General features: G+C 50.0%; 2 protein-coding genes across 7 annotated transcripts in view; both read right to left on the reverse strand.

The window, feature by feature from the left end:
• SAMD4A (sterile alpha motif domain containing 4A) overlaps positions 1-631 on the reverse strand; it is a 75021-nt gene extending 74390 nt beyond the window's left edge. For 3 of the 5 annotated variants that reach the window (XR_004751648.1, XM_035329038.1, XM_035329037.1), the window contains exon 1: positions 321-629. Coding sequence is in view for 4 of the 5 variants with exons in the window: in XM_035329038.1 (XP_035184929.1) it covers positions 321-516 (196 nt within the window). In the remaining variant the exon portion in view is untranslated. Of the gene's footprint in view, positions 1-320 lie in introns of all 5 variants that reach the window. The other 2 variants (XM_035329041.1, XM_035329039.1) reach the window with 2 other exon arrangements.
• An 8917-nt stretch (positions 632-9548) lies between these two features.
• Positions 9549-22511, reverse strand: CGRRF1 (cell growth regulator with ring finger domain 1). Of its 2 annotated transcripts, none has more exons than XM_035329048.1 (6): positions 22348-22511; positions 17362-17501; positions 15874-16051; positions 15547-15694; positions 12200-12307; positions 9549-10840 (listed from the first exon to the last, which is right to left on the reverse strand). In XM_035329048.1, exons 1-6 carry the CDS (start codon positions 22449-22451, stop codon positions 10493-10495), a joined length of 1026 nt encoding a protein of 341 aa, XP_035184939.1. In that variant the 5' UTR covers positions 22452-22511; the 3' UTR covers positions 9549-10492. The 2 variants fall into 2 exon arrangements, with proteins under 2 accessions (XP_035184939.1, XP_035184938.1); XM_035329047.1 differs by having other exon boundaries at positions 9549-10843; positions 22348-22507.
• Between the last annotated feature and the right edge of the window lie 138 nt (positions 22512-22649).

Genomic DNA, 22649 nt, shown 5'->3' on the forward strand with positions numbered 1-22649 from the left:
AAAAAAACGGAGAAAAAGCAAAGCCACCAATCATTCATGCTACCGTAGTTACACCACGCAATAGGCTGGAGTAGTTCGCTGCGCGGAACCCAACCGAAAGGAGCCGTCAGGGGGTCGAGCATTAAAACGTACGAGGAAAAAGCTCTCGGTGCAGTCACGGTGGGGAGACCTGGCTCCAAAACCTCTATTTTAATTTTTTTTTTCCCCCTTTCTGCCAGCATTACAGCACCGAGCGGAGACCGAGGCCGCGGCCGAAAGGGGGGAAAAATAAAAGGAATAAAAGAGAGGGGGGGGGGGGATTTTTTGCAGCGAGGACTCACCGGGGTTGTTGGCCTCCCCTTCGAGGATGTGCAGCTCGGTGCAGTCTGCCAGGGAGTGCTCGAGGCAGAGCTGCAGGAAGCGGGCTTGGGTCCGGCTGACGCGCTTGAGCAGCGAGAGCAGCGCAACAGTCTGCTCGCACTCGTTCCAGCCCTTGAACCAGCCGGCCAGCACGCCGACCTGGTCGCGAAACATCATGGTGAGAGGGGCCGGGGGGTGAAAATAAATAAAGGGGAGAGCCTCTGCCCCCCCCAGCCCTCCCGCTCTCGTCTCGTGGCGCCGGGCGGGGGGGAACCGGAGGGGTGGGAAAAAATCTCGGCTGCGCAGCGAGGGTGGGTTGGTGGCGGGGGGCTGCGGGGCTCGGTGAGGGGTCTGGGCGCCCTTCTTCTGGCTCGGGAGCAGCGGCGGGGTCCCCCGAGGCGACGTGGAGGTGGCGGGGGGGGGTGAAAATGGTCAAAAATGGGGGGGGAGTGGAAAAAGGAGGAGGCCGGCGGAGGCTGCGTGAGCGGAGCTGGCCCTTGGCTGGGCGGCGAGGGTGGGCAAGGCACGGGAGCGGGGCTGGAGCTTCGGCGGGGGGCTTCGCACCTGGAACAGAGAGGGGAGGGTCAGCGGGGGGGGGGAAGGAAGAAGAGGAGGAGGAGGAGGAGGAGGAAGGCCCGCAGCAGCCCAGGCAGCGCAGCCTCCCGCTCCCCCAGCCCCGGCCCCGCTTTGTGCCCCCCCCCCACCCAGGACAACCCCATCTTGTGTCTCCCCAACGGGACACCCCCATCTTGCGCCCCCCCCCAGAACTCCCACATTTTGTGCCCCCTCCCCCCCAGCAGCACCCCCATTTTCTATCCCCCCCCCGGGACCCCCCCATTTCTTGCCCCCCCCCCCCTTCATTTTCAGCCCCCCCCCAGGGCACCCAAGCACCCACTCCCCACGCACCCCCACGGCGGGGGGGGTTGGGGGGGGGCATAACCACCCCCCCTTGCCGTTAGGGTGGGCGATTGCACCAAAGCCCGTCGCCCCCCTAAAACCCCCAAAATTACTAAAAATATTATTTTTTTCATAAAAAAAAGTTGCCCCCCCCCCCCCCCCACACCCCCCCCCCCCCGCGCGGGGGCGGGGGCGGGGGGGGGGGGCGCGGGGGGGGCCGAGCCATGGCGGGGGGAGGAGGGGGAGGGAGAAGGAGGAGGAGGAAGAGGAGGAGGAGGAGGAGGAGGAAGGCCGGGGGGGGGAGGGGGGCGCGGGGCGCGAGCGGCGGCGGCGGCTCCGCGGCGCGAGACTGAGGCCGGCGGCGCGCCGGGCCCCCGCTCCCCACATGCCGCTCATTTGCATAGCGGTGACGTCATAGAGCGAGGGGGCGTGGCCACGGCGGGGGGCGCGCCTTTTCTCTGCCCCCTCCCCGCGCAATTCCTCCCCCCCCCCCCCCCTCCCCCCTCCAGCAAGAAGCAGCCGAGCGCGGCGCGGTCCCCCCCAAATTAAAAAATGCTAAAAAAATCAGAAACGAACCCAAACTCGCCTCCCCCCCCCCCCCCCCCCCAAGCCGGGTCGTGCCCCCCCGCCTCCACGCGCTGCGGGTTGCCCGCGGAGCCTGGAGGAAGCCTCCATCTAGCGGAGCGAGGGGGAATTTCGGCTTGTTCGGGGGGGGGTTTGGGGGTCTCGGTGGTTTGGGGTGGAGGAGATGCAGCCCTGCTTCGTGTCGCAAGGAAGGGCGTTGTTTCTTCCTTCCTAGGCATGCAGGTACCACTCATCCCCTAAATACCAAAGAGATGGAAACCACAGGGCAAAGCCACAGCCCCATATATTTATTTTTAATATTTTTTGAAAGCCGCTTTGCACGCCCAGGGGTGAAGCCGCTGCTGTGTGCTGCCAAGTGGGGTGGAAGGGGGGGGGTGTAGGGGCAGGGGGTGGGTTTGGGGCTGTGGCTTTGCCCTGTGGTTTCCATCTCTTTGGTATTTAGGGGATGAGTGGTACCTGCATGCCTAGGAAGGAAGAAAAAGGGAAACGAGTGCCCGCAGGGAGCCGGCAGATGTGGGGCAGGATTTGGACAACGCTCCGCAAAGCACAAGTAAAGGTGCAGAGTGTGGCTCTTTGGGGTCACGGGGAAAAGATGTTGGAGGTGTGATCAACGCCCAGCTTGGGGACAAGGGACACCGGTACCTTGCCATCGTCCCACATCCCTGTTAGGGGCACAGCACTCCAGTGTCAGGAGTTGCAGGGGGAGCGAGAAGCAAAGGGATCGAGGGAAAGTCACGGCAAGCCCCCTCACCCCAAATGCGCTCCCCAAAAGTGGCCGTGTGCCGGTGGGTGCTGCAGCCGGGGGGGATCCCTGGACGTCAGGCGCAAAGGGTCCGGCTCACCCCGCGGACGGGTTTGCCTGCTCAGTCTGTCTTGTGACTAATTAAACAAACACGAGCGGGGTTCCCTGCCAACAAACCGCAGCCATCTGTCTCATCCTACAGCTCCATCCTAATAAACGAACCATCGCAGGGCCCTTTCCCCTCCCACGGCCCCGGCGTGCAGGCAGGTGTGGAGCCACGAGGCTGAGCCGTCTGCGGGGTCGGGGCACGCATCCTGCCCGGGGGCAAGGTGCGAGGCTCCCCAAGCCCCCGGGGTTTTGCTGGCACCGGGATCCCCGCGCCCCAGGAGCTGGCGAATGCTGGCACGGTGCTAATTTAAGGCAGCCGAGCTTGCTCCGTCTGTACCGCCCCCCGGGTTTTGCATTTTGCAGTAACAGCAGTGATCGGAAGAATATTTGGGGCTGGGACATCCAATGCGGGCCTCTGCGGGGCTGACAGCACCATGGAAACCCCAAAGCATCCTGAGGAGCGTTGTTCCCCCACGCTGTCATGTTTGGAGGTTTCACAAAACCTTGCCACGAGCCGTGGAAAAAACACCCTGATACGGGGTGAGAGGAAGGGCGCAGGGTGGGTGCGGGCTCGGTGCAAGGGGAACGATGCCCGAGCTGCCCGAAGCAAGAAGCAAATCTCCTCCCCAGGGCTGGCGTCGCAGCGTGTCCCATGGCAGGGATGCAGCAGGTCTGTGGGGTTTTGTTTGGGGCGGCTCGGTACGACCACACGCCCGCCGGCCTGGTTGTGTGTACGGCGGTAACATCAGCTGAGGAGGGAGGGTAAGGAAAATAGTGGATCCGTGGAAGCTACACCTGATGGCAAGTTTCTCTGGAGAAGGCTGGGTGTACCTACTGCTAAGGCCCACGTTTCCCACCTCATGAGAACCAGATCTTAGTGAAAACGTCCCAGTAGGCAGGGTGCAACAAGTAAAGCCGGTGTCTCTTCTGTTTATTCCTGAAGGAAGTATGGGAGCTGTCAGCTCCCTCACCTTGTTACGTGACGCACAGCTGTGCGAGCCGCTCGGGTAAGTCCCACCAAAGCCAAAATAAAGAAAAAAGCAAAAAGCGGACCCCAAACCGGCATGGGTCTACGTTTCCATGCCAGCAGCATCCCACTCCAGCTCCTGAGCCTCACTCGGGGCTGCGCCGTGCCCAGGGACACGCTGTAAATGCCCGCTGGTGGCAGAGCTCCCTGTGGCTGCATCCCGTGTCCTCGCCCCGTGTAATCTACAGCGCTGGGATTTTTCACACCATTTCCAGCCGGCAACGGAAGCAGCTTGCTGGAGGGCTCGGGGCAGACTGAGGCTGCTGCGAGCAGATGGTCCCGAGGAAACGAGGCGCTGGTCCCTCCGGAGGCACTGCTCGGCCGAGCTGCTCGACTGGCGGCCCCGGCAGCTCCCAGGCAGGCTTGGAGATGAGCAAGAGGACATGCCACCGGGGAAATCTCTTCCCTAGCTGCGCCCTTCAAGCAACTCTCCTTGGAAGCCTGGCTCCAGCTGAAGACGTGTCTTGTGGAGAAATTCCTTGAAGGAGAGAGCAAGAGCTGCCAGGCTGGGTCAGGTTTCAGACATAGCCAGGGCTCTAGGGTGGAGGAAATCCTTCCGAAATGGCTGGGAATCCAGGCGTGAAAGGCAAACACGAGGGACACTGCTCCCGTTGAGAGCTGCCCCTGCCTCCAGCACGCGGCTTTCGGCACCACCTGTGGAGGGAACACCTCGGGCTGCACGGAAATCGTACACGTGTGTGTGTGCAGCTAGAGGTGTAAATGCAGATAACCCGCTGAGGTCAAAAAGGGATGTTTAGCATTTTGGTCCAGTCCCCTGAACGAGTTGCAAAACAAGGCTTGGAAACTGGGGGTGTCGTACAACGCCCCACCACCCGTGTTGACATCTTTGCTTGTAAAACAGGGAATAAATCCAAGTGTCCAGTTGTAAAGGCTGCTCCCTAAGAACCAACCTCACCTCGTCCCCAGCCACCACCCAGCAGAGCAAGGTGGAGGTCGCTGCTCCTTGGAGGAGCCTGGTGGTGGGGCTGGAGGGACGCTGGCAGCCCGGTGTGATGGACCCCGACGCTCCCGAACTCCCAGCCCTGCCTCCAAGGGGATCAACAAGTTAGCAGGAGGTAGAAAAGAAGAAAAAGAGAGGATGCTCTTGGAAACGAGATGTACAAGGGATGAGAACAGCTTACTAGATCAGATTTGTGGTGGGGGGTCGCTGCCTGACCAAGGTCCAGCTCTTAATCCTGCTACAAAGGGTTACGTTGCTCCTAGTAAGAGATGCAACAAGACCACAAATTATTCCTACCCTTGAACTTTAAGGAGCTCATTTGGAGAAAGAAGACTTCAAAAACCAAAAATGGGTGGCTATGCCCTTGGGATTGCATTGCCCCTGTGGTTTTGCCCTGCTCTGTGCAGCACCCACCGCTGCACGGATAAACCAGGAAGAATGGCAGAGAAATCTGCCAATCTCCCTAGCAAACCCAGCAAGAGTACCCAGAGAAAGCACTGCTGAGGGTGCAGCTCTGCAGAGCAGAATTACGAAGCCCGCACGTTCCCGTGCCCACGAGGTGCTGCGGAGTAAGTGTCAGTTGTGCCTTGGGACCTGCGAGGTACAGGTTGCTGAAATGAAGGGTATGAACGACCCCATAAAAACACATCAGCATGCCGAGAGGCCTTTATATCATCCCACACCTTTTTTTCAGGACAGGGGAAAAGCAAAATGGTTTGTTAGCGATAGAGCATCAAATCCTGGTGGACTTGATGGAGACTTTTCGGTATTTGTTAAGAAGTTGGGGCTGAAAGGGAGAACTGTGGCTGGCAGATTTATTCACACGCTTTCATGGCCTGGGAAGATGCTTAAAGATTGAGAGGCTGGAAAAGCTATAGCTTGGGCTATTCATGTGCACATAAACACGAATCCATCAAAGAAAGGCACATTGGCAAATAGTCTTTCTTCGGTCCTACAGCAAGGGTAACTCCTCGTGGGATCCAAGCTGCCTCGGAGCAAGTTGTCCCAGAGGAGGAGGGTTTGGATGGCGCTGCAGCCGGGGGCTGGTGCTGACCACCTAGGAAGAAGCTGGCTTTCAAAGGCCCAGCAGCAGCTGGCTCGTCCATCTCGCCTCCGTGTACGGCAGCGCCTGGTGAAAAGCGTTGCTCTTCGAGCTGCTGTACGCTGTGAATCGCTGGCCTGCTCCTACCATGACCAGCAAAAATCCCACCCAGCAAAATCCCACCCCCGGCTTCCTGCGAGGCGGCGTGTTTTGAGCTCGTGGTCTAGGCTCTTTCCTTGCAGGGGAAACCCTCGAAATCAAGGACCCTCGGGAACTGGAGAGCAACATCAGATAGCCTAGGGGAGGGTGTCTGTGCTGTATGTGACCCGCTAAGCAGCAGGAGAACATCCGCATCTCCCAGCCAGTTCTGGTGGCAGGAGATGGATGCGCAGCAACCCCGTAATCTCTGGGGTCTCGCTGCCTCCGAACTCAATAACATCTGCAGAGAGAGAAGGAAAAACGAAGAGGAACGACTATCAAGATAATTCACAAGTTAGCAACCCTCCCTCTAGCCTGTTTGTTGGAATATTGCTGTGCACAAGGAGCTGATAGACACTAAATAAATAGCACTAGGAGAGATAAGTGATGCATTAGATTTCCCACCAGTCCCCTGACTCCAGCTGCTATTGAAAAATCTGCCAAGAAATATTAGATGTCAAGTGGCTCTGCCATGGGAGAGTACAGAACGCTAGGAACTGCCCCAAACCCTCACTGCAAGCAGGCAAAATCCTGGAGGAGGTGTCAAAAACCTACAGGGGCCTTCTTGGCACAAACCTGCTGCTGATACGAGGGCACCGCCGGCTGAAGATACAAAACAGGGAGCACCGATTGTCCAGGTAACTTATGCTGGCCCTACAAAAGTAAATCTGGGCTTCACCCGACCCTAAGAGCATCCAGACCCCACGCAGGTAGCGCGGGGGTTTTCTGAAAGATGGATAAACACAGCGACTGCGGCAATGACTGTGGCAAAGCCATCGCCCCTTCCATGGCTGAAGAGTACGTGTGGAGGGAGGAAGAGTGGAATTTTGGGGGTTTCTGAAACAAAATTTCAAATTACTTTTTTTGAAAAGCAATTGTCAGAGAAACAGACTCCTTGCTTTGGACATCAACCTCCACTGAGGACTTCATCTAGCCTTAGCAATACGCTGACATAGTATTTTTTACTGTTTTAAATCCTTCCTGTTACGAGATTGCATAATTAAAGCGGGATCCCTCCTCATTTAGATGCAGCTGCATCTCATTTTTAAGATGAATTGACCGGAATTGTCTTCCTCCTGCCCTTAGTCCCCTGCTTGCATGAGGCAGGAGCATCCCAGCTGAGCACCTTCCTTTACAGAGGAAGATATCTGCCTCACAGCCCGCTGGCACCTCGGGATATCCCCAGGTAACATCCCTTAGCTTGGTTAACTCATTTCACAGCTCTGATTGCAGCCGATGACCCAAACCAAGCGGTGAGGATTAACTCCCACCTCTGCCCTGCAACAAAAATCATCACAGATTTGTAACACCCCAGCACCGCTGAAGAGAAGCGAGTCTTGGTGCCAGACGTCTGCACGTGTTCCTTGATGTCACCAAACCCATAAACGTAATCTACGACAAGTGGGAAAGGAATTTTTTGTTACGTTTATTACAGCAGGATGCCAGAGGAGAACAGCCTCTGTCAGTATTCCCCATTTTAGTGGCTCCCAGGAAGGTTTTATTTCGCTATTACAGTCTCGAGTCCTGGTTTAAGACAACCGAGGGACACACGAGGCAGCTTTAGGGCTGCTCCTTTTACTTCTCACCTGATCCATTTTTTTTTGAAATGGCTCCTTAGAAGGGCAAACATAATAAGGCAGCTTCTGTCCTTTTTATAACTCTCAGTCAGCTCTTTGATTTGGGCCAGCAAGGAAGCTTGTTAGATCTGATAAAGCAACTAAGCATCTCTGGAAAATGCTATTAAAAATAGAACATGAAACAAATGAAAAGCTGGGAGACTTAATGGTAAATACACGGCCTGGAAGTTCAGCACGGCTACATCCTGTTTGCCATTATTATTTAATACTGGCATCGATTGGTTGGCAGATAAGACAGAGCAGGCAATCCTCCGCGGAGTTGACTTGAATACCATTTCACTTCGAGATTAAAAAAAGCCCAGATCGCACTGCCTTGTTGGGAAATGTTAACGTAGTGGTGCTGCTGACTACTGCGGTCAATCAGTAAAAGAGAAAAAGAAAAACCTTTCTTTGATCATCTACATGGACAAAACCCAAGTCCCTGCCAACAATGAAACAGGGCCCAGCTCCAGACTGGAGCTAGCGCAGCACTAAGCCACTCCTCTGAATAATAACCCGCATGTTCTCCATCCCAAGTACAGGTAAACTGTTCGTGTGGAACAGCTATTGTCATCGCTCAGGCTCTTTGGTGCAGCTGCGGAGAGGTCTTCATTAATTTTTCTGAGAGCCCACAGAATCACAGAACGACTTGTGCCAGCTCTCCCTTTCACAAGTGACACACGCACACAAAGAGGAGGCTGAGGAGCAATTATTTCCCCCATCGCCACCTCGGCCGCTCTGATTTCATGGCAGAACAGTCAGCGACACAGACAGGGAGGCTACACTCAGCAACTGCTTCCAGCAGGTTTGTAACAACCAAGCTAGCAAGACCCGATGCAGAAGCATGTAGACAGGGAAGGTGATTTTTATTTTCAAGGCTTACCTCACCCACTCATTCTTGCACATTCACATACTCACTAGCACCAAGACGTGTGTCCAAATGGTCCGGTCAAGACTGCCTACAGTGAAACAGAAGGCAAGGAATGCTGTCTGTCAGATCCTTCTCATGCCTCTGTGGCTCACACTCAGCAGTGAAGACACCAGATGACATTTACAGGCTTCACATTCTCCCTTAATACAGGCAGCTCTGGGCCCAAGTTGCATCACGCTGCTGTTGCTCCACATCTGCACTGTGGTCCCATCCGAGGTACGGCCTTGCTGCCACCAGCGCTGCATCCAGCACGTGTTCCTTCCGTTACTACATTCTCTGCATTCCTCTTGCTGTTCTCAGTCTCTTGGGTTGCCTCAAACACACCACTCTTTGCCACGATGATTTCCGAACAGGACCATCTGTCTTCAGAAGCTCTCTGCACCGAGCACTTCTCAGTCCCCGCAGCCACGTTTGATTCCTTTCTGACGTACAGTGCAAACAGCAGCCTGATTCGGCCAGCCGTTTATTCCGGAGTTGTCTAGGGCAGGGAAGGTCACTCTAGGTAGACCAGATAAACAGCTCCGCCAACAGCCCATGGGCTCACCGGCTGGAAATCTGTGGTCACATGCATCAATTCCCAGCCTCTATCTAGCTTTACAACGAAGCACTGCTCTTTTTGTGACCACCTCCATCTTCTTCCCAAAGGTGACTGCCAGGAACTTGGTAGCAGGATGATGGCAAAACAAACAGAACGGCAGATGAAATGGAATACCTTGGGCAGGGGGAAGCTTCCTTCCCTGTCCTGGAGGTGTGCAGGACCTTGTGTGTGTGGCACACAGAAGTCAGCTCCGGCATAGATAAAGGAGCTGCAGGAAAGTGCAGCTGAAGAGCTTAGAGCACGGCTTTTTCTCCCCAGGACTGAGCAGCTGTCCAGAAACTGGATGTGGGGCAAAGCCGCAAGGGAACAAGAGGGAAGAAAGAGAGCTGCTACTCCCTGTTTTCTAAAGGTTCTAAGAAGCGTCTGTATTTGTGTCTTATACCAGCAGAAAGGAAACCCAGCCTGTCTTTAGAAGAATTTGGCTCTCAAGCAAAACAATTTCTCAACAGCCATTTTTATTGCTTCTGACAGTACACCACTGGGAGAAAAAGAGAAATAACGTTCTGCAATTCTTTAGTTTCTTTCTTTATTAGAGTACACAAATTTCCTGCGACTATTGATAAAAGAAAACATAAACGGTCAACTTTTCATCCCATCTGACAATGCAAGTGTGAAGAGTTGGAAATTCCCCAAAGCAGGCTACTCAGGTAAGAACAGCACAGCAGAACTGCCCAAGTAACAACTCCACAGATTAATTAACATTTGCATGGAGAAAAAGTTCTTGTAGCCACTGCCAGTAAGATTGAGTCTGTCTCAAGGGGACGTAGCAGTGGCTTGGGCTTAGAAGTGTCAGCAAGGTTCAGTTCAAGCCAACAATTACCAACAAAAACCTTTCCACTCATTCAAACAGGCTTTGGCTCAGGTCCCTCACGCATGCACACACGCACACACACTTTCAAAACAGACAGAAACAGTGTCCTGAACAACTTCAGCTTCCAGCTCCTGTCAGTCCAGCCTTTGTCTACAAAATAAATATACACGGGTTTAACCATGAAGAATAGATCCTTTCCTTCATTAGTTACAATCTGTAAAGTGCTAGGTTGCTAAATTATAGTGAATTAAAACGTTGCTCTAATATTTTAAATACAATAAATATACATGAGCTGCGTGCACTTCAACTTCACTTGCAAGTTTTAATTCTTTTTTTCAGTAGATAAACTAAATTTAGTAATCAAAATAGCCTGCAATAGTACTCCGTGAAAAACTACTAAGTTACAAAAATAATCACATCCTTCAAAGATCTCCTACGCACTTCTCCTGTCCACATTGCACAGACAAATGTAGCGTTCCTGCGAGCATATGGAGCGAAGACATATAAGGAAGTTGAAAATTACCTAGCAATGAAAAGCAAAACCCTACAAGTTAATGCTACATATCCTCCCATAAACAGTCTGTTCTCTGCCTTTAACCTCGGTGCACACAACCCAGTTGTTCTATTTTTGTCCCCGTTAAAAAACTCTCCCAGGAAGAACATCTTCCAAGATCTGGGTTGATTCATCTTCATCTTGCTCCTTTTTACTGCACAGTGGAAAAGATTCTTGAACAAACTGCCTACACATTGGGCACTGCTGAAAATACCTAACGCAGCCATCACACAGGCACGTGTGCCTGCAGGGTAGGAGAACCCAGTTCACCGGGCCGTTCTGGCACACAACACAGTCTTTACTGTTTTCTTCATGCAGTTCTGGCTCATCTTCAGCCAGTCCAGCCTTTTCCAGCAAGTTTTTGTCGATGCTTCTCTCACCTGGAGAGGTGTCGCACGAAGATGGTGAGGTACTATTTGCAGACATGAAGAGCTGCTAAAATACACATACACACACAAAAAATTAGCAGAATCCAACAAACTCTCCCCCCAGACCTGAACACACGCCATGCAAGTTTCGCTGCAGCAAATATTCTCAGATCCACTGGGTCAACCAGGACCAGACTCACTCCCTCTGTGAGCGAAGACAGTTTCCTGCCCTCCAGTGACACGTATTTCAGAAGCATAAAAATATGAAAACCACTGGCAAAATATTAAGGAGAAGATGTCAAAGCTTAGCTGAATCAAAGAGGTGTATGTGCACGAACTTCAGCATAACTGCACAGGTTTCACACAGCTCAGGTTTCTGTTTCTGGCGTATCATTCTCTGTGCCTTGAGGGATGCTTCTACCCACTCCTACCAAACATATCCCAGCGAGCCTTCAGATCTTCTTCACTACCCACTCTGCTCTTCCTCACGTTAAAATTCTTGATTTCTTTCTGTTGTATTTTATGTGAAGCACAAATTCTTCTGGGCATGATCTGTTAATAAAGCCAGCGAACTACCACACAGACAAAGATGCCCACGGGGAGCACACTACACAGCCGTACTACAAAGTGCTGCTGCACAGTTGTTTCTGTTCAGTTTAAGCAGTATTTTTTACAATAGTAACGTGAAAATAAAGCTTAAAGGGGATCAACAGGGAAGTGTACCTGGATCAGCTACATCAGTAAAAAAAATAATGGCTAGGACAAGCCTTTATTGGGAAAAATCCATTCTGAATGAATGCTGAGTCGATAGAATTAACTTGGCACGATTTCTAGCTAATCGATATTATGCATTATTTTTATTATCATCGTAATGAAGTGGCATAGAATCACATCATCAGCTGCCTGACGCAGACACAGGACAAAGATGGTCCCACAACATGCACAGATAAAGGCAACTGGAAAAGAATAATGAGCACATTGGTTCATCTGATAATGGCCTGTACTATCTTTGTACACATACAGCAGTAAAAAGAAATTAGTCAGTGTTATTCTGAGGCTTTCCCAATTGTAGAGCAACACAGGATAAAGTGCTGTCTGAGAGATTAGCAAAGAAGTAAATGTTTTGTAGAGAAGAAGCATTCAACAGGTAGTTAATTTGTTACTGCTGCTTTAAAAAGCAGGCAGGACCCGGGCCTCCTAGACTAGAAAAAAGTTATTTCTTTAGGAAATCTTGAATATTTCCATACACTTCTGCACAGTAACTTTGGCTGGAACTACTCACCTGAAAAAATTATTTTAACTATTACCCACTTCTTTGTAATAACAATAGAAGTCCAACACTAATTTAGGCTCCTGAAAGCCCACACAAACCAAACTTAACACTGTCACCCAAACGAAACAGGACTCGGTACATGTGGCTTACCTTAAGATCGTGGTATTGACCTTGAGCTAGAAGTAGATACTGATACAATATTCTGCAGGAAAGTCTGTAGCTCTCATCAGGAATATGAATTACAGCCACCATTGAAATCTATTGAAAAACAAAACAAAACAAAAAACTGTGTTTAACACCTTTCCTTTCAAATTACCTGCTTTGTTATAACTTCTGACCTGCTTGGACATCTGGGACTTCACCGACATTGACTTCAAGCACAGAGGAGAACAAAATGCTGGACAAGGTAAAAACAGGAAGCGGCATACGGTAGCACTTTGTGGGGTTTTCTGCCCTGGTCCTCCACGGAGCCCTCCCATTGCCAGTTTACAGTGGAGACTCGCTGACTGCTCTCACCTGATGGAATTAGGCCTGAGGTAGGGCTTACAGTCATGCATGAACCGCAGAGGCTACCCACATAAATGATTTCAAGCAGAAGCAGCAGCTCCTACATACACCCCTCAGAGCACAGACTAACGTGTGATGAACTTCTCCAACGTGGGAGAGAAGTTGATAAACTGCAGGGAGTTTCCTACAGCAACCAACCCTCAGGTGAATGCTTTGGACCAGATGATCCTGGAGGTCTTTTCCCACCTTACTGATTCTATAAACGCACGCACTTCGGTCCCGTACAACGCACCCTGCTGCACCCCAGGCTGTCTTCAGCTCAAGACATGACACTGTCAGCTGAAGGCAGAGGGCAGACTCACAGGGCAGCACGTAAATGGCCTTCTCCACCTTCTGTCGCTTCTCTCACAAATACACAGACCAACCATAGTTTTAAAAACTCCGAGAAGCATGGCGAAGCATCACCAATTGGCTTGTAAACTGAGTAGGCACAGGACAAATTTCACTGAAAAGGGTTATGAAAGGACCCCGTGGGCTGCCTTTAGAGTCACTTTGCTGAAAACAAAAGCAATATAAGCGCACATGCTGTGGCTAACACCCCTTGCCCTGCCCAAATTAGGAAATAGCCTCCAAGAAGTTGCAGAAGAAATAAGTGAGATTCAGTATTACTGTAGTTCTCAGAAACTGTCAAAAGAGAAACAAAATTATGGCAGACAGCTGCTTGGCTTAAATAAATAAATAAATGCAAATCAGACTCACACTTCAAAAATCCACTGCATGGCTAATTACATACAGAGTTTAAATATGCACGTACCTATGCATTTATACTGAGTTTACTATCCTGCTTGCTTAAGGTCTTTTTTTCTTCCTGAATCACAATGCCTCAAAAGAAATCGTAAAGCTTAGTACGAGCTTAGTTTTGGAACCTGAAAGCCATCAATTCTCCATTAAAATGATGGATTTTGTGTTTTGATAACAAGATTTAAAAGCTAACCGTTCTTGCTGCATTTGTATTATGTCATCCCACCAGAAGTGCTTTTCCAAGGATGATGCATGTCTTCAATTCGCTGTTTGCTCAGACACCTGGGCAACTTTCCGAACAACGATTAGAACTAGTTCACAGTGCCAAGTGCCTCCATCTTCAACCTGTCGTCTCCTCTGTTAGCCGGTTCCGCAGCATAGTAATAAATACTGCGAAACTACAACCTAGCACAAATCCAGTGCTGGTTCACAGAATCACAGAGTGGTTGAGGCTGGAAGGGACCTCTGAAGACCATCTAGTCCACCCCCCTGCTCAGCAGGATCACCTACAGCACGTTGTGCAGGACGGCATCCAGGTGGGTTTTGAATATCTCCAGAGAAGGAGACTCCACAAGTTCTCTGGGCAACCTGTCCCAGTGCTCTGTCACCCTCACATTAAGGAGTTTGATTACAGCTTCCCTTTCCTTTGAGCACCAGTTGTTTTTTCTCTTTGTAAATAGTTGCACATCATAATCAAGTTACTTTTCAACCTTCTGTTTTATACACGCGGCCCAAGATCTAAAGTCTTCAACCCCTTTAGCCCTGCTGTTCTCCAAATAATTTCTGTAACTCTTTTCTATTGTCATGCTAATTGTGGGGAGCCAGAGGAAAATTCCAGCACAAAGCCACAGATCTGACCACAAATACATTCAGGATGAATGTTAGACCAGCCCGAAATGAGAAATAAGGTTCTGGATCCCTTTCCGTAGAGAGAGAGACCAAAAACCAACCAACCAAAAAAACATGATGGAGCCTGATGCATCGATATGAGAAATCATATCCTTTGTGCTATTATTGTACTTGCCACAATGGCAAAGATGCCTTTCCACAGTATACTTAGATTTTACTAGTTTCTTTCAGCATCAGATGCAATTTTGACATTTGTCATGCAAGTTCAGGTGGCTTTACTCCTTTGACCATATTAACAATTTCCAGTTATGTTCCTTTTCTCCAAACCCAAGTCAAAAACACTTCCCCTCACTTTCTTTCTATCCCTTTCTTCTATAATAACGAACACAAAAAGAAGTAGCATTACAAATTCACTTCCATACCAAAAAAATCCCTTGAAGGGGGGTGGGAGGGAGGTGGGCAGTCCAATTGTCAGGTGACAAGAAGCCAAGCACAGGCATCACTTGGAAAGGGAACATACAAGTTTGCTTAGGTATTTGTGGGATCTCAATTTCCAAGCAGCTGTATGGAAAAGGGTTCTGCAGGTTTAGGCAATTCACTTCCAAGTTTATTGGTATTATTGCTCAAACAATTAGAGCAATCAAATTACCAACCGAATGAAAGGAAAAGATGGGGGATAAAAGGTTGTTCTAAATTGTTCCCAAAAGAACAAAATTTGAGGGTGAGTTAGGAAATTAGAAGGGATGTGACAAGGCTGAAGGTGTTTTAACTCTTAGGAGGAGCTGAATCTTTCAAGTCAGTTTAGTGCAGGGCCTTCACACCTTGCTGCAAACGATGCGGGGCACCTACTGAGACGTAACGTCCTGCATTACACAGCCTCAGGCCTGATGCAGAAAGGTAATATCCATGCCCTTAGCGTTCAAGTCAACAAGTAGCTCAAATATCTGTGTCAGACAAAAAAAATCTACTTTGCCAACTGCAACCTGAAAGACTTATCAGCACAAGAGCTCCACCACAGGTCTGTGTGATCAGAAAAATCACAACAGCATCTTAGTAACCTCCCCCAACCCTACTTCATCTGGCCACAGGGCTTTCTGCAGAGGAGACCTTTAGCATACAGAGCTTAGAGCTTTGTGAAAACCACAAGTGTCTTTTGAACGGCACGCATATGTTTTTATACAACAATTATCCTCACTCCCCTGGAGTCATCAGTGACCAAAGTAGGAGCCAAATTCGAGGGGAGAGAGAAAACAAGTTGTTTTATTCAAGGCTAGATTTCTCTCCCGAAACATTCAGTGCTTAAATACAGTGACCCTAACATATATTCCTGAATTACTTACGATATCATATATTTCCCTGTCTTCTTCATCAGCTAACGTCAACAGTGCAATCAATGGGTAGCGAGCTCTAGGCACTGGGCCAAAATCGACAACTTGGGCATCTTCCGGTAACTGACAATATTTTTCTTCCTTCTCATTTTTCTTGATGCTTTATTAGGGTCAAGGAAAACAATCAGCGTCAGTGCAATTGTAAACAAATGTGACGTATGCATATTTTTCATCGTATTTGTTCATAAATACACTGTGCCAAGAAACGCTCACGAGCCTCAACTCTCCCTGTGCCAATAAATTAGCATATTTTGTCAAAACAATTTCAAAAAAGGATACAAGTACTGTTGTCGATAGAGGTACTCGTTGTATAGAGCATCCTCTAACGCCTGAGGAGTATTTATCCTGAAGCAGTAGACATGCTTTTGCAGCGCTTCATGGAGTTTTTGAACGTTGCAGCCCCAGTAGCAGGTAAGGACACAGTCTTCCAGACAGTCAGGTGTCAGCGTTATACCCTCTTTTAGAAAGAAGATAAGGATTTCATTAATTCCATTAGCTCACCTTTGTTCAGGAATTACTAAGGTAGGTTCTTAAAAGGCAACAGGCATAAAACAACTTTAGTGTCCAGGATTTTATTCTCTTCTTTAAAAACTCAGGCCAGGTTTGGTGCTTGTGGAAGCCAGTGATGATGAGGAAGTAGTTGTGAGGAGATACAATGGTTGATTAAGCTAACAAAAGCAGCACGTGCATTGTATGAAGAGTAAATTTTAACTTCTGGTAACATTTTACATGCAAACTGGCAGACCCAAGAGCATAACCTCCAGCCCAAAGTCCATTCCCCCTTTAGACAATGGCATTAATTGGATGGCTGGCCTACAACACCTGCCGTGGTCACAAGGAATAAGGCCCTATGGATCAAGCAAAGGGGTGATAAAAAGAGGATCTGTGTGCTGCACTTCTTTTCTAAAAACCAACTAACCAACACATCAACTTCTAAATGCACAAACAGAAGCAATCTGGGAAATAGCTGGGGGAAAAAAAGTCTCTTGAAGGGGGACAGCAGTGCTCAAACAGCCTGAAAAATCCAGGTTACGTGAAGATTAAGATGAGGATTTTTCCTTTTATTTATTTTCTTTTATTCCTTTTCCTTAGTTTTGGAGGAGGAGGGAGATGAAGAATATTCATTAACTGCTGCAGTCCTTTTCTCATTCATAGGAAGGCTTCACATCTGCGTTGGTGGAAAATGCCCAGCCTAGCTTACTGCTCCCAACAAGGCAGAAGTGCACGAGTTTTGCTTCATGCATGAGTGATTTCAAGGAAGTTAGGGACCACTTGGCTCTGATACACAAAGATATTTCACTTCAGTTTCCACTGAAACACACACACATATATATATATACACATTTATATATTTTAAAGCTGTGCACTTCCAAACATCACTGGAGATCTGAAGTTTAATTCTCAATTGGATGACATATTCTGTAATGAATTCTATGGAATTCTACAATTCTGTACCAAAAAATGCTCACAGGAGCTGGCAAGCTGCAAATGTTTTTATTACTTAAAATCTGTTATAGCAGAAAGTGCTTCATTAATAAGAATTAAACTGTACTAAATATACATTTAATATAAATATAAATGTATCTAAATATTTCACTTTTAAAATACCACATTTACGAAATGCTAAGAAATGATTTTTTCTATAGCAACGAAGCATGTTTCTAAAGATCTACTGGTAAAGGAAAAGGATGAGAGCATGAAATATGGATGGTACTATCTTTAGGAACACAAACTAATAAAAATTAAGCGTATCAGAAACCTACTGACTTGTTACTGAAGCTGTGTCGGGATGAGAGATTTCTAACCCAAAAGGATTCTTCACTTGTCTCATCCGCTTTTTCAGTACCCTTGTGCTGGATTCTGTTTCCTCCGAGTTTCTCAGAATAACAGGAACGCCCAAACCAAACCTAAGAAAGAAAAAAAAAAGCAGCAGCAGGTTATGCATTCATGCTGGCACGTCTGAATTTCTGTTCAGCTCTCAATAACCAGCAGCGCAAACGGACCTAGCTTTGAGCCATGTGTTAGGATGCATGCATAATACAGCCTGCCAATCCAGCTCCAGCTTTGTGTGGCTGAACATAGGATTCTTCACGGCACAAAAAAAATGAAATCAATATTTAGAGGGGCTATATTCTCCTGTGGTGAGATACAAACAATATAGTTTACTCCTGCACCATCCCCACAGTGTGTAAAAGCAGTGAGGATGGTCGGTGCCCTCTAGTGGCACACGGTTGACCAAAGTTTTCTCCCAGCTGACATTCGGCACAGCCACGCACGGGACAAAAGATGTCACTCCTTGCAGAGATGGAACAGGCTGCTCGGGTTGGGTGCTCCGTAGGAAGACCTCGGAGCAAATCATCCAGCCCTAAGGTATGCCCAGCTGTAACTACAGCCAGCGAGATGTTTTTAAGGAAGATTAAGATCCCAATTTTCCACGTTATCCGTGATTACAACAAGATGCTGATGTTAAATCTGGGGTCTCCCAGCCTCTGCTTCGAGCCAGTAACCAAATGCAAAATAGTCCAGACTCCGAATCAAAGCTGCAATCTAAGACCCCTTTGAAGGTGAAACTAACATGCTAGAAACGTCCAAGGAGTGGTTTGCCTCTAAAAGGCTAACTTTGAAGCTTTGCTTCATTTACTTAAACATCCTGTGGATCAAATGAAAAATCAAAGAAGCCAAGAGGGAATACTTCTGGTGATCTTTAAGCCCCCTCCAACCCAAGCTGTTCTTTGATGCAGGATCATTTCTGACAGCAATTAAAAAAACAAAAAAAAAACAAAAAAAAACGAGGTTTTCATACGGCCCAGGGCTTTTAAGGGAACTGCTGCAGAAGATCAGGATCTACAAAATGAGCTCCGCTCTTCTCGCTTGGCTAAAAATAATTCAGTTTTAAGGTGACAGCAATAACGCTCGGTAACCAAAGGATAATTAGAGAAACTGGCCCAGATAGGCAGTCAGAGGACTGAAGACATGCAGTCACAGAATGGAGAGGGTTTTGTAACCGCAGCCCTCCAGCCCTGTCTCATTAGCAAGGCAGCAGGGAGAAGCTGTGGGGGGCTTTTGTTAATGCATTTTAGCAAACAGTTATTAATTAGCTCAGGCTGCACGTCCACGCATTTGTGCTGTTGCTGCCATCACCTGCGCTGTTCGAGCAGTGGCCTCTTTAATGGCTGGGAAGTTTGGTTTGTGCAGCCAGCAGCGTGGCGGGTGCTGGAAGCATCGCCTCTGCCCTGCACCGCTTCCATTTCGCGGAGTGAAGCAGCAGCTGTTGCAGCAAGATGGATCTCGTATCAGCAACCCCAGCTGAGAAGGGCACTACCTGCTTCAGTGTCAAATCTGTCTGAAAATTGGTAATTCCGTGTGCGGTACGGCTCTGAGCTAAACAGACGATTTCTCTGGCCTTACTGCTACTTTTGTCCTGGTTTTCAAATTGTTTTGGACTCCTGGGTGTCAAACCAAGAAGGAAAGCTGAGCTCTTACTGACATTGAGCTCTGAAAAGTTGCCTCTTAATTCACGTTGGAGGGTGCCTCGTGTAAGGCTAACAGAAAAACATCAGTCAAAAGCAACGTTCAAGTTGAGGCTGAGTTCGCTGGGGCTGTGACGAAGTTTAACATCTTCCAGTCTCACATCTTACTCAGAAAGAAACCAGGTGCAGCAGCTGCTGGGCTCGCTCAGTATCTGAGGCTCAATGGAGCTAATCTCTCCAGCCACACATAAAGATGCCTCCTGTTTTGTACCATCTGGCCAATCCTGAAGTACAAACCCTGCTCTTTGGAAACTTTCTTCGCTGGGCGAAAGCAGCAGGATAATCGCCATGAAAAGCAGCCACAGAAGAAAAGCCTCCAGTACGGTTTTAGCAGCGGCTGAAGGCAAAAAGCCCTTTCTGCTCAACAATGAGGTACAGTGCTCCTGGGCATTTTCAGAGTATGAAGGATGAATAAAGTTTTTATTTCACCATTTAACTTTCCACCAGCCTAGATCGTTAGCTGGTGGAGGGGACAAAGAATTTCTTCAGAGCCAGGCTCGCGTAGAAAAGGCACACAGCTCCAACAGCTTTGTTCACGAGTTAATTTCTTCAAAGCGCAGTCCGACTTGGAAAAAAGGGGAGAAAATACCAAGGAAAGGGCTCAAGGATTGAGGTAAGGACAGGGAGATCGCTCAACAATTATTGTCACAGGCTAAACTGACTCAGAGGAGGGAGATAAATGTAATTTACTGCCTATTACTAATGAGCTACAGCGGTGAGAAACTAAAACAAACTAAAACCACCTTCCCCCATCTACCTGCTTTTACGGCGGCGCAGGGGAGCTGCAGTTAGTCCCTGACGCTTCATCTCCTCCTTCACGGTCACTCCCTGCCCTTGCTCCACGTGGGGACCCTTCGGGAGCTGGCTCTGATCTGATCCGGGGCAGCTGCAGGGCTCTGCCAGGTAAAGCCACGGCAGCAGGTACCGGGCACCATCCTGCCCAGTAACCCACTCGTATTCTCTAAGCACAGCCCCAGGTGTCCAGGGCTGGCCATAAAAACAGACGCTCCTCGAGTCCGTGCCTGGTTTTGCAAATTAAAGCACTGCATTCCTAAGCAGCTGGTGGTTTTCGGGCTGCCCGCCACGTACACGTTTATAAAACAGGCCGGTGACCGGTGCTGGAAACGATGGGGGAAACAAGATGCCACTACAGCAAGGCAGCGAGGATCACGTATTGACACGACACCGCGTGCGTTCGTGGTGCTCTGTGCAGCAAGACAAGACCACGTTGCTTTCATGCAGGAGGAGGTTCGAGGGTGTCTCAGCACAGCTGGAGCTGCCGACACGCTGAAGTTGGCTGGGAGCTCTTGGTCTTACGGCTGAGGCACAGCACAATTCAAAGGTGGCTGCAAATCCCTCCGAAGCTGGTGCTAAGCTCCGTGCTGCTGCATTTATTCAGCTAACAGGCTGGTTGGACGCACTTGGGGCATGTTTTACATAAACCGCAATTTTATCTGGAGCAGATACACCCAGAGTTTCTGATGGCAAAACAAAAAAAATGCACCCGGACAGCCGTGTAGCCCCAGAAGCATCAGCGGGCACGTGCACAAACGTGAGGATCTCTGGCACGCCTTTGTACCCCGAGCACAGCAAATTGCAGATGTTTGACAGCGGGGGCTGCAAAGCAGATCGCTGATGGCTAAAGCTGATTGAGCTGAAGCGGGTTTGGATATACGTGCAAGAGATTTGACTCCTGATTTGGTACCAGGATTTAAACAGTCATATTTTTAAGAACTGGTGAAGTGAAAAAGGTTAAAGTGGAGAGAAGCGGATGGCAATGTAATACTGTCAGCACACAGCGGGACGGAGAGGATTGTGAAAAGGATTCCTGCCGCCTCTGCGAGTAAATAACGAGGTGGAGCTTGGTCCAGCAGACAGACAACACGACAGCCAGCCTCGCCTTCCCTTCCACCTGCCCAACGCTAGGGGAGGCGATGCAAAACAAGTATAAAAACTCCACAAAGCACATTAGAAAGATCAAAAGATAACTTCGTTCACACCAAGAGCAGTAGGTGGCACGTGTCTGAGGCAGCAGCTAACAAAGCGGCGTAAAGAAGGAGAAGTCAGGCAGAGTGCTTACAAGCTGCCAAAAGAACAAACAGCGACAGCTACAACAGCTGTAATTCAGAGAGAGCCGAAGGGAGGAGAACACCGAAGCTCAGCAGCACTACGGATATTAATGTGAAGCCGATAGGAGGAAACTCAGTAACTCAATTTTACTCTCTCCAGAAACCGCACAAGCGTGGCGTATCCCCAATTATTGCATCAATTATTCTGATCGCTGATCGATGCTCCCCGCTTGGCGTCTATCTGTGTTTACATTCACAGACAATTCTGAGCCAGCAGGAAACCAAACCCAGCAGTGCTACGGGCGGACATGTGAGGACCTGTTTTTTGAGGACAGACATTTGAGCGCTACGCTCGGTGCTGTCCTTCCTCACCACCTATACTCATCACTTCTCTGGCCACTTCCAGGCCCCACGCACCCACCCCACAGCCATCCCACACCTCCAGAACACGTTTCCCACGAGGTACCAGCTCCCATGACTCCCACCCCGTGCCAACCCATCACCTGGCCAAGTGCAAAGTCCTGCACCTGGGTCAGGGCAATCCCAGGCACAAACACAGGCTGGGCGGGGAACGGATTGAGGGCAGCTGTCAGGAGAAGGGCCTGGGGATGCTGGTTGATGGGAGCGGTGTTCTCCACCCTGTGCTCTGCTCTTGTGAGGCCCCACCTAAGGTGCTGTGTTCAGTTCTGATCCCCAGCACAAGGAGAACATGGACCTGTTGGGGTCCAGAGGAGGCCCTGAGGATGCTCAGAGGCTGGAGGCCCTCTGCTGTGGGGACAGGCTGGGGGAGCTGGGGGTGTTCGGCCTGGAAAAGGGAAGGCCTAGGGAGACCTCACAGCAGCCTGACAGGGCCTAAAGGGGCTGCAGGACAGCTGGGGTGGGGCTCCCTGTCAGGGGGTGTGGGGATAGGGCAAGGGAGAATGGCTTTGAACTGAAAGAGGGAAGGTTTAGGTTAGATATAAGGAGAAAATACTTCACAGTGAAGGTGGTGAGGCCCTGGCGCAGGCCGCCCCGAGGAGCTGCGGCTGCCCCATCCCTGCAGTGCCCCAGGATGGGGCTGGGGGCAGCCTGGGCTGGGCCTGAGGGGCTGCGAGCCCCCCCCCCCCCCCCCCCCTCACCCGGAGCCCTCCCCGCCTCGCCCCGGCCGCGCTCACCAGCCCAGCACCAGGCCGCTGGTGACGAGGAAGCAGGCGAACACCACGGCGATGTAGAAGAGCGGCGAGTACTCGTACAGCGTCACCAGGAACACGGCGGCCATCGGGCCCCTCACACACGGACCCCAGCCCCGCGGCTCGGCGCATGCGCGGCAGCCGGACGAAGCCGCTGCCCGCAGCTTGCCCGCACGTGGGCGGGGCCTCGTTGCCTGGCAGCGGCCCGCAGGAACGGGGGTCGGGCCTGCGTAAGGATGCGCAGGGTGCGCGGCGCTGCGCAGTTTGCGTAGCCCGCCTGCGGCCGT

This window comes from Oxyura jamaicensis, chromosome 5 (genome assembly GCF_011077185.1).
Source record: "Oxyura jamaicensis isolate SHBP4307 breed ruddy duck chromosome 5, BPBGC_Ojam_1.0, whole genome shotgun sequence".
NCBI lineage: Eukaryota > Metazoa > Chordata > Aves > Anseriformes > Anatidae > Oxyura > Oxyura jamaicensis.